At 45.5% G+C, this 12093-nt stretch overlaps 1 protein-coding gene across 1 annotated transcript in view; it reads right to left on the minus strand.

The window, feature by feature from the left end:
* The window catches only part of SLC13A3 (solute carrier family 13 member 3), a 92865-nt gene that overhangs the window by 16500 nt on the left and 64272 nt on the right, over positions 1–12093 (minus strand). The window contains exons 9-10 of the mRNA XM_033186630.1: positions 8734–8831; positions 802–914 (exon numbers count right to left, since the gene is read on the minus strand). Of these exons, the coding sequence (XP_033042521.1) occupies positions 802–914; positions 8734–8831 (211 nt within the window). The remainder of the gene's footprint in view (positions 1–801; positions 915–8733; positions 8832–12093) is intronic.

Here is a 12093-nt window from a genome sequence, read left to right on the forward strand (position 1 = left end):
GGGAGGTTTAAATGAGTTAATGTGTAAAGCATGTTTTTTTCTTTTTCTTTTTTTTGCGGGGGGTGAGGAAGATGAGGTCTTGCTCTGTCACCCAGGCTGGAGTGTAGCATTATCATCATGACTCCACTGGCATCACCACACCCGGCTAATTTTTTTTTTTTAAATCCCATCTCTACAAAAAAATACAAAAGGAAATTAGCTGAGCATGGTGAGGCACCCCTGTAGTCCCAGCTACCTGGGGGGCTGAGGTGAGGGAATTGATTAAGCCCGGCAGGTTGAGGCTGCAGTGAGCTGTGATGGTACCACTGCACTCCAACCTAGGTGACAGAGCGAAACTCTGTCCCAAAAAAAAGAGAGAGAGAGAGAAAAGAGAGAGGGTCTCACTATACTGCCCAGGCTGATTTTAGACTCCTGGCCTCAAGCCATCCTTCTGCCTCCACAAGCATGTTGAACAGTGTCTGGCATTGGGTGAGCACAATATGTTATCATTCCTCTTAAGTCACAGAGCCCTCGAGTCTTAATATTATTAGTATTAGTATTATATTAATATTTTGTCCATCATGAGTTCCTTAAGGATCCAGGTCGTAACTCATTCCTTTCTTTCTCTGTAGCACCTGGTCCTGAGTGTGGACCTGTGAGGAACAAACTATGATCATCTCAGTTTGGCAGGTGAGGAAACCGGCTGTGCCCCCAGGGCACGTGCAGCTCACCTGCTCTGATCCTGGTGTTGCAGCCAGCACTGGGACCCGCTCACACCTGCCTCCCGCTGTTCCTGCTGGCTGGGGGGGCCGGGGATCTTACCTCACAGCCTTTGGCCATGGCGAAGCCCCCTCCCAGGAGAAGGATGATGTTCCAGGGCACTGTCTCCTGGGCTTTCTTCCAGGTCAGCAACGGCTCTGTCTCTGTGTTGGGAGCTGGGCAGAGAGAGGGATTCAGAACACACTCAGGGCTGCTCAGCCTGAGGCAGAGGCCACCAGCCCTGCAGCCCCATCTTACTGGGGACACTCAGGGGTCCCCAGGAAGCCAAGTGGTGGATCCAGCATCTGGCTTGGAGCTTGAGGGACAGAGTGCACAGGCATTGTGATAGGGGAGCTGCTCTATTCCCAGTGAAAACAATTTTCTCCCACAGCTTGAAAGTTTTAAAAAACTCCACATGCAGGACATAACTTAACTCTCCCAACAGCCATTCGGCACAAGAGCTATTTTTACCCTCATTTATAAGAGAAAAGGTTTTCTTTGTACTGGAACATGCACAGAGAGGAAAGAAAAAGAGGAAGGACATTTAGAAAAATAGAAACAAAGGGTATTTTTGAGCCCTGAAATGATGGGATGATTTTTATTTCCTCGAAAGTGGCAGTGCTGCAGCGGTGAGGACAGTGGGCGGGGGAGTCAACAGACTTTCTGCAAGGGGTTAGCGAGTGAATCATTGAGGCTTTGCAGGCCACACAGACAGGCTCTGTTGTCACTACTCCATCACTGTGGCAGAGCTTTCAACAGCCAGAGACCATACCTAAACATGTGGGCCTGGTTGTAAATAAAACTCTATCTACAAAAGCAGGTGGTGGGTTGGACCTGGCACGTGGCTGGTAGTGTGACATCCCTGGGTTGGGGGCATAGGCTTGGAGACAGACCGTCCTCAGTCTTGGCTCACTGCGTGCCCTTGACAAATGACTTTGCCTCCCTGAGCCCCATTTCCTCAGCCGGCACATGGCACATTACAGAACCAGGGGGGTTCCTGTGAACACCAACCAGGACAATGATGGATCTGCAGGGAGATGAGGCATTTCCAGTTAGCTGATAGTTGCATCCCCAGGGTCTAGAACAGTGCCTGACACCTAATGGTTACTCTGTAAATATTTGTCAAATAATGTATATGACACACTTAGACCCATGCCTGGTGCGGGGTAATCACTCCTGAAATAGGACTTTTCTTGGCAGACTGTGACCAGGGAAGCAGGGAGGATGGGTCTGACTCCTTTAAGGCAGTTTGCCATCTTCCAGGACAGTTCCTGGTCAAGCAGTTATGGACATTTTGCTTCTCCTTTTGAGCTTTTTCCAAATGTTACACAGTGGTTTACCTAAAACAAGATTTTATAGTCAGGAAATAAAGTTAATAAAAGCTACTTAATAAAATCCCTCTACCAGCAAGCATGCAGTCCACAGGTGTACGCAGCCCACAGGTGTATGCAGCCCACAGGTGTATGCCACCCACAGGTGCATGTTGCCCACAGGTGTATGCGGTCCACAGGTGTATGCAGCCCACAAGTGTATGCAGCCCACAGGTGTATGCAGCCCACAGGTGTATGTGGCCACAGGTGTATGAAGCCCACAGGTATATGAAGTCCACAGGTGTATGCAGCCCACAGGTGTATATGGCCACAGGTGTATGAAGCCCACGAGTGTATGCAGTCCACAGGTGTATGCAGCCCACAGATGTATGAAGCCCACAGGTAAATGCAGCCCACAGGTGTATGCAGCCCACAGGTGTATGCCACCCACAGGTGCATGTTGCCCACAGGTGTATGCAGTCCACAGGTGTATGCAGCCCACAAGTGTATGCAGCCCACAGGTGTATGCAGCCCACAGGTGTATGTGGCCACAGGTGTATGAAGCCCACAGGTATATGAAGTCCACAGGTGTATGCAGCCCACAGGTGTATATGGCCACAGGTGTATGAAGCCCACGAGTGTATGCAGTCCACAGGTGTATGCAGCCCACAGATGTATGAAGCCCACAGGTAAATGCAGCCCACAGGTTTATGCAGCCCACAGATATATGCAGCCCACAGGTTTATGAAGCCCACAGGTGCATGCAGCCCATGGTATCTACATGTGGTGCAGGTATCATATACCTTGAGGGGATTCTTGGGCCAAATGCAACATACACTTAAGCCCAGAACTGGACAAGGCAACCAGACATGGCAGGTGGCCCAGCCCTCTGCCTTCAGGTGATAAAATATTTCATTAAAGAAGTACAAAAGGTCTGAAAAAGTCAAGGGACAGAGGAAGGAAGAAGGCCTTGAGCAGGGTCCCATGTAATGCAGATTAAATGGCGAGTGCGTATCAGACTGTCTGTCACATGCCAAGCGCTCAGTTAACGTTAGCTACCATGGTTTTTATTGTTTTCCCATCCAACCATGCCTTTGCTGCTATTTCTCATAAGCACAATCTCTGACTATGTGGATTTCCCACTGTAGCTCAACCTGATATTCGCTGGCTGTCTACAGCAGTAGCTAAAGGCACAAGCTTTAAACTAGACTTGAATCCTGGTTCTGCTGTGCCCCAACTGTGTGATTTGGGCCAGTGTCACTACCTTTCTGAGCCTCAATTTCCTCTTCTGCAAAATGGGGTAACAGCACTTCCCTCAGAGACTTACTGGAAAGATGAAATGATCCCTCTGTGCAAAGGACTCATCCCAGGGCCTTGCCCAGAGCAAGTCCTTGGCTATTTATTTAGGAAATATATAATGAGTACCTGCCATGTGTCAAACACTCTTCTGGGCTCTCAGGATACAGAAATGGCCAAAACAGAGAAAATTCATCTCCTTGGAGAACTTATATTCCAGGGGGGAAGTCAGGTGATAAACAAATAAATATACTGGCCGGGCATGGTGGCTCATGCCTGTAATTCCAGCACTTTGGGAGGATGAGGTGGGTGAATCACCTGAGGTCAGGAGTTCAAGACCAGCCTGGCCAACATGGTGAAACCCCATCTCTACTAAAAATACAAAAATTAGTTGGGCATGGTGGTGGGTGCCTATGATCCCAGCTACTTGGGAGATTGAGGCATGAGAATCGCTTGAACCCACGAGGCAGAGGTTGCAGTGAGCTGAGACTGTGTGGGTGCATTCCAGCCTGGGTAACAGAGCAAGACTCTGTCTTAAAAAATAAATAAATAATGCCAAGAAATTTCATGTGGTATGAAGAAAAATAAAATAAGGTAAACAAATAAAGAGTAACACAGGAGGGAGATTTTCTAGAAGGTGCAGTCAGGGAAGGTTTCTCAGGAGGTGGCATTTGGACAGAGCCCTGAATGAAGTGATGGAGTGAGTCACAAAGATCTCTAGAGGAACAGCTAGTTGACAAAGAGGAAAGAGAAGTAGTCGTCATCATCATCATCACCATCATCATCAACTACTTTTCCACCACAAGCACAGTGCCTGGCACATAGTAGGCACTCGATCAATACTTGAATGACCACAAAGGCTAAGCAACGCAAGTGCAACTCAGACCCATAAAAGAATAGTGGGGTGAGTATAAGAAGAAAATCAAGGCTGGCTTGACCGTCTGGTTCTAGGTCATATCTCTCTCTTTCTCTTTGTCTCTCTCTCCCCCTCTTTTTTTTTTTTTCTTGAGGCAGGGTCTCACTCTGTTGCCCAGGCTGGAGTGCAGTGGCGCCATCACAGCTCACTGCAACCTTGAACTTCTCAAGCAATCTTCCTGCGTCAGCCTCCCAAGTAGCTGGAACTACAGCACACACAGGGTAATTTCATAATTTTTTTGTAGTCAGGCTCTTGTTAAGTGGCCCAGGCTCTTCTTGAACTCCCGACCTCAAGCAATCCTCCCACCTCAGCCTCCCACAGTACTGGGACTACAGGTATGAGCCACCACACCTGGCCCTGACTCTTTTTAATGAGCAGTGTGACCTTGAACAAGTCACTTACTCTCTTTGGAAACTTACTGACCACAATATAAGACTCCACAAAAGTCTTTAGTGTTAAATAGCAGAAAGTATCACATCAGCCAAGTCTGCACAGGGTCACTGGTGGCCAAAGGACAGGCAGTGCTCATGGAGTTCCCTCCCCACCCGCTGGGCAATGCTGGAAACTCCAGTTCAAAGACCCCTGGCTAAGGGCACACATTGGCATTCCATGGAACAGACTCAACAGACGTGTTTTAGTGCTACTGTGGTTGGCCCACATAGTATTTGTTTTTCAACTTGAATGAGTTGCCAATATTTAAAACCAGGGAGATTCCACATAAAAATCTAGATTTTTGGCTTCTTTTGAAAAATCAGCAAATCTGACGAAACGAGTTCTGTTTTCCTGCATGGGTACAATCAGTGGAAACTAAGTAATATCTGCCCCCTTTAATTTAAGTGGGGATTGGCTCACCAGTTTTCCACAGACCCTGCCTTGCCACGAGACTGAGGCTGTCATTACTTCCTTTTTTTTTTTTTTTTGAGACCGACTTATTCTTTCACCCAGGCTGGAGTGCAGTGGCATGATCTTGGCTCACTGCAACCTCCACCTCCCCGTTCAAGCAATTCTCCTGCCTCAGTCTCCCAAGTAGCTGGGGTTACGGGCAGGCGCCACCACACTCAGATAATTTTTGTATTTTTTGTTAGAGACAGGGTTTCGCCATGTTGGCCAGGCTGCTCTCAAACTCGTGACCTCAGGTGATGCACCCACCTCAGCCTCTCAGAGTGCTGGGATTACAGGTATGAGCCACCACACCCAGCCTCTCACCACTTCTTACTGACCTCAGCTGTTGTCTCCCTTTGTATAACAAGGAAACCGTTCTTTGTTTCAAAAATGGGAAAGGAAAGATTGACAAGGAGGGCCATGTGTTTCTTGAGACACATTTTTCTGAACTCAATCTGCTGCATATAAACGTTACCTTCCATCTGGAGACAAACATGGGTCAAATATATATATATATATAGCATATAATCTATATTATATATTATATAATATGTTTTATAGGTGATATATTTATAAAACATATGAATATATGTATTATATATAAAATAAGTGTTACCTCCCTGTAGGCAGTTGAGTTTGCAACCCCTGATCTATAAAGCCAGTAAAAGCCAGAGGTGGAAGGCATCTAAGGGACTCCCTCATTTTCTAAGTGAGAAAGCAAGGCTCGGAGAATATAGGAGCCTCCCTGAGGTCACCCAGAAAATTAGTAGCAGAGCTGGGATGCCAGTCAGCTATGTCATAGTGAAGTAGGAGGCGGGACTCACTCCAGGGGTGGGGCTTGGGCACCAGACCAAATTGAGGACCAGCTAAAACAGGTCCTGGGTGGAAGCAGCTTTCCATAAGACAGACATGCCCACCAGTATACCATGTCAGTTTACCATTGCCATGGCAACACCCAGAAGTTACCATCCCTTTTCATGGCAATGACTCAACAACCTAAAAGTTAACACCTTTATCCTAGAAATTTCTGCATAAACTACCCCTTAATTTGCACATAATTAAAAGTGTATATAAATATGACTGCAGCACTGCCTTTGAGCTACTACTCTGGGCACACTGCCTATGGGGTAGCCCCACTCCACAAGGAGCAGAACCTCTGCTCATGCTGTGCACTGCTGCTTCAATAAAAGTTGCCGTCTAACACCACTGGCTTGCCCTGGAATTCTTTCCTGGATGAAGAAGCCAAGAACCCTCCCAGACTAAGCCCTAATTTGGGGGCTCCCTGCCCTGTAACAATAGGGCCTTCCCCACGGCCCCAGCTGAGAGAAAGCCCTGGGCATTGTGAGTTCACCCCCAGGTGCCAGAACCATGGATGGGCACCTGACCAAGGGCAGCTGATCCATAGGCTGGCCAGGGATCTATGAGGCTGTGAAGTAGCCTTGTGAGAGGAAATCTGCCCAAAGAACAACAAGCTGGACCAACCCGACTCTTACATCTTACAGATGCATCAATGGGAAACAGAGACCCACTGGGTGAAGAGAAGTGACACCTGAAGGTGAAAGAATGAACAGAGAGGCCACATGACACACAGGGGGCATGACTGGGCTGAAGTTGGGTGAGGAAGCAGAAGCCAAGAGGAAACAGAGGCTCGGGAGAAGCAGAGGCTCAAGGGAGCAGACGGATACCATGAGGAAGTGGCCGCCACCATGGGGAAGAAGCTAGGAAGGGGCAGAAAGTGTGAGGGGTGATGCCACAGGGAATAGAAAACATGAGGAAGTGGAGCTAGCAGAAGCCACGGGGATCAGACACTACAAGGGAACAAAAGTAGAGACTAAAATGAAGCAGAAACTATAAAGGTACAAAACCTAACAAGCAGCAGAAACTAGGAAAAGGTTAAGAAATTATGTACAGAGGGAATGATGAGAATAGCCAGTTGGAATACTGACTGGAAGAGAAGCAGAAATGGAGAAAAGCTGAATCCTGTTCAACTGCAGAGTACGCAGGCCCACAGCTCAGCCTCCTTAGACCCAGTTCCAGCCTCCCTGAGGTCCGGCTATGCTACAGGAACTGACTATGGGTCACACATGGTAGCTCATGCCTGTAGTCCCAACACTTCAGGAGGCAGAGATGGGAAGGTCACTTGAGGCCAGGAGTTCAAGACCAGCCTGGGTAATGTAGCGAGACCCCTGTTACTACAAAAAAAAATTTTTTTGAGACAGGGTTTCACTCTGTCACCCAGGCTAGAGTGCAGTGGGTGCCATCACAGCTCACTGCAGCCTTGACCTGCCAGGCTCAATCAATTCACACACCTCAGCCTTCCAAGTAGCTGGGACTACAGGCATGCCTCACCATGCCCAGCTATTTTTTTTTTTTTTTTTGTATTTTTTGTAGAGATGGGGTTTCTCCATGTTGCCCAGGCTAGTCTCAAACTCTTGGACTCAAGCAGTCCACCCGCCTCAGCCTCCCAAAGTGCTGGGATTACAGGTGTGAGCTACCATGCCCAGCTGCTACAATTTTTTTTTTTTTTTTATTAGCCAAATGAGGTGGCTCACACCTGTAATCCCAGCTTCTTGGGAGTTTGAGGTGGGAGGTTCACCGGAGCCCAAGAGTTCAAGACTGCACTGAGCTGTGATGGCGCTACTGTACCTCAGCCTGGGTGACAGAGTGAGACCCCAGTAAAAAAAAAGAAGAAGAAAGAAAGAACTGTTTATGGAGCCTGTAAAATCCTCATCTTCCTACAGGACACATACGCTATACTACTCCCCACACTCAAACCCTGACTTTTCCATGGCTGGGGCTATCCTGAGTGACACTATTTTTCTCAACAATAGATAATAGTTTGATTATGGTCCCTATTTCCTGACTCCGGAGGAGCTCATCCAACTGCCCCAGGTGGCAGCCTCAGGTGTCGGCGTCACCTTCTGGCAGACATCTGCTGGACACCAGAGGGAGTCGCAAGCTGGCAATCTGAAGGCCACAGTCTACGACATTTTGTTTAGAGGTACTCAGCGATTTTTAAAAAATGGAATCTGAATGCCTTCAGGCAGTTTTTTCTCAGTGCCCAACACTTCCTATACAGTTGAAACCCAGCTTGTGTTTTCCATGCATGGCCAAGGTGCAACTCCTGCTTTGGGCCAAGGGGTCATTTTTCTGCAAAGGGCAAGAAAACTAAACATTTTTTGCTTCGTGGGCCAAGAGGCAAAATTGAGGCTATTGTGTAGGTACTAATATAGCTAAAGAAAATAAATTTCCACAGGTTCCTTAGGGGAAAGCAAAATTTGATACGTGGACACTGAAATTTAGATTTCATGTAACTTTCACACGTCCTGAAATGTTTTTTTTCAACCAGTTAAAAATCTGAAAACTGTGCTTAGCTCACAGGCTGTTCAAAAACAGACAGCCGGCTGGATTTAGTCTGAAGACTGTAGTTGCTAACCCCTGTCCCCAGACAAGGCAATGGCTCAGACAGTGAAAGGAGAAGCAGGAAGGACCACGTGGTTAGTGCAGTGGGGGGCTCCAGGCCCTTGATGACCACACTCCACGCCGCAGTCCTCACTGAGCCCACCAAGATCCCAGCCTTGACCACCTTACCTTTGAAGTCAAACCACCACTTGAGAGAGGGCCTTTGGGACGGGAAGAAGAACAAGATGGTGACAATAGCCACGCCGGTGACGGCATCAGAAAGAAACCTACAATGAGAAGGCCCCAAAGCATGTGACCCTGGGCATCTCAGTGAGCCGAGGTTTGGCAGATTTGTAACGGAGGATTTGTGGAAGGGAATTAGGCCTGCTGTGAAGGGGCCATTGTTGGAGGCTGGGCCACTGGATTCTGTCCTGCAATGCACTAGGCATGGTGCAAAGCTCTTCATTCACAGCTCCCCGGGGCCATTTAGATGCTGCTTGTGCCCAAGCAAATGCTTATCCTCCCAACTCAAGGACCCTAGGAAGAGGGACTCGACCAAAGAGGGAAGAATCTGAGGGCTGCAGAATATTGGAATCCTTGGAACCCCCATAAATCACCCTCACTGGGACTCCTGTAAGAACCCTGCCTTTGTTCAGCTTGTGCTTGAATCCCTGCTGGGATGGGCAGCTGACCACATTGAGATACAGCCCACTCACACCAGTGGAACCCAGATTGACCCAGCCTCATGGCCCCTCAAAACCTAACTGTCACCTTTCAAGCCTCCACAATGTGTCCTTTAGGGGAGACATGAAGCCCTCAGGGCAGGCACTTTCCATTTCAGGTGGAGAATCAGAGGGGCAAAGAGCAGAAGCAACCTGTTCAAGGCCAGACGCTGAGCAAGTCATTTTGTTAAACTGACATACAAATACAACCAAGATACCCTGGACATTTTATTTGTAAAGTTTTTATTTTCAGCATTGGACACAATTCAATAAGGAATTGGTGAAATACATCGAAGTGTTCCCATTCTGTAGACCCTGGCCTTAAACTCAGATTGTTCTGGCTCCAAGTTCAACGAAGCCTAGAGCTCCTTGCTAACCAGAGCTCTTTCCACTCACACATTTGGAAAGGAGAGTATTCAAACAGACAAGAAGTTGGAAGAGATGGTCAATATCATTATAATCAGAGAAATGCAGATCAAAACACTAATGGTATACCATTCATCTGCCAACAGGCAAGACTTGAAAAGGGGAGTAAAACTGGTGAGGGCATTGGGAACATACGCCCTTAGTGAAAGAATAAACCAGTTTAACCTCCTGGGGCATTTAGCAACATGTTTCCAATTTTACACGTAAATACCCTTTGATCCAGTTATCTTACTTCTAGGTATTTAACCCTGAGAAATAGTCGTACTTTTGTACACAGATTATGTGCAAGGATGTTCATTATTGATAAGAGTAAAAAAATTGGAAGATTTTTGATAGACACATTTAAAGAAATTGTGTTCCATTCATATTATGAAGTACATTGCATCTGTTTAAAAAAAGATAAAAGATAATGTCAATCTCTATGTATTGACATAGAAATACAACCAAGATACTCTGTAAATTTTATTTTAAAAGTTTGTATTTGAAGCATTGAACACAATCTAATAAGGAATTGGTTAAATAAATCAAAGTGCTCCCATTCTGTAGAGTAATATGCAGTGTTTTAAAAGAATGAAGTTGTGACCTGAGTCCAAGAAAATAAAATAAAAAAAAAAAGAATGAAGTAAGTTTAAAATGGCAAATTGTCCATGATCATATTATTATATTTTACAGTCTTTTGTTATATGTATACATATTTGTATGTGTGTATGTATGAAGATATGTGTGCATATCTGGAATGTCACACACCAAACTGCTCATTGCGATCATCTCTGGGCAGTGGGACATAAAGTGGATAAAGAGTCACTAACTTATTATTTTTCAATTCAGCATTGTTTGAATTTTCATGAGTATGCAAAACTTTTGAAATTCTATACAAAATTAAAAAGCAGATTACAAATAATACGTCGACGTGATCATGTTTCTGTTAAAAAAATCTTCTTTTTAATAGAGTTCTAAAAGCCAATTGGCATATGTTTCATTGAGGTGTAATTAACATGCAATAAAAAGCACCCATTTTAAGGGTATAGTTTAACAAGTTTTGACAAATGTATACAGTCTGATAACAGCGTGATCACAATGTAGAACAGTACTCAGATAGGCATTTTTTAAAAGTCAGGAAAGATGTGTATCAGAATTAGAGACTGAGATTTGGCTGATTTTCACATTTTCTGTATTGTTGAAATGCTTATAATGCTCGTTTTGCATCTGAAAAAAATAAAGCATCTACATTTTGGAAAAATAAAAAAATGGTAAGAGCAATGGCAGCTTCATGGCTTTATGAAATTATATTGTTTCTTGCCTATGACAACCTTCAGGAGATCAGAATTTATGTCATCCATTTTACCAGGGAAGAGGCTGAGGCCCAGAGGGTGAGATATCGCACTGTCCAGTATGGTAGCCACAAGCCACATGTGGACTAGTGGGCATTTGAAATGTGGCAAGACCAAACTGACATGTGCTTTAAATGTAAAATACACACCAGATTTTGATGATTTCACATAAAAAAAATGCCAACTATCTCACTAATAATTTATACATAAAATATATTATTCGTATTAGTTTCACCTGTTTTTCACCTTTTTAATGTAGCTACCAAAAAATTAAAATATATATGTGGCTCACATTATATCTCTCTTGGATGGGGCTAATTGAAATAATCAGATTTCACCAAATCCAGCAGATACATCTCTATTTAATCATGTTCCCACCCACACCAGAATTTGACATGGTGCCCACTCACACTTCTTAAAACACTCCCCTCTCTTGGCTTTTACTGGTCCATAGCTCTAAGTTTTCCTTCTACCTCACTCACCATCTCTCTGTTTCTCTAGTAAACTCCTTTTCCTCTCCCCAGCTCCCAAGTGCTGGGGTTCCTCATGGTCTTCTATACTCTCCTTAAACACTTTCCATAGCTGAGCCCATTGATTCCTATGGATTTAACTCCCAAATGTATACAGTAACTCCCAGATCTATGTATGCAACCTAAACATCTCTTCTAAGCTCCAGTCCTGCATATCCAACTGGCTATTGAGCCTGACAAGTCTAAACCAAGTCCAAAATAGAATTAGGAATAAGCCATTCCCAGCCCTCTAAAAAATATTCTTCTCCAACTAACCACCATTCATGCAGGCACTCCTTTCATTCACAACCCCCAAACCAACCCAGCGCAAGTTCCACATTTAACTTTGAATGATATCTTGACTGCTACATTGCCATTGCTACCACCTTCACTCAAGCCATCCCCCAGACCAGGGGTCAGCAAATGTCTCCTGTAAAAAACCACACAGTAAGTATTTCAGCTTTGCAGGCCACATGGTGTTTGTCTGGACTCACATTTGACATTGGAGTGTGAAAGCAGCCATAGACAATATGTAATTGAATAGGTGTGGCTGTGTGTCAA

The sequence above is a fragment of the Trachypithecus francoisi genome, unplaced genomic scaffold, assembly GCF_009764315.1.
Source record: "Trachypithecus francoisi isolate TF-2019V2 unplaced genomic scaffold, Tfra_2.0 Lachesis_group21, whole genome shotgun sequence".
Taxonomy (NCBI): Eukaryota; Metazoa; Chordata; class Mammalia; order Primates; family Cercopithecidae; genus Trachypithecus; species Trachypithecus francoisi.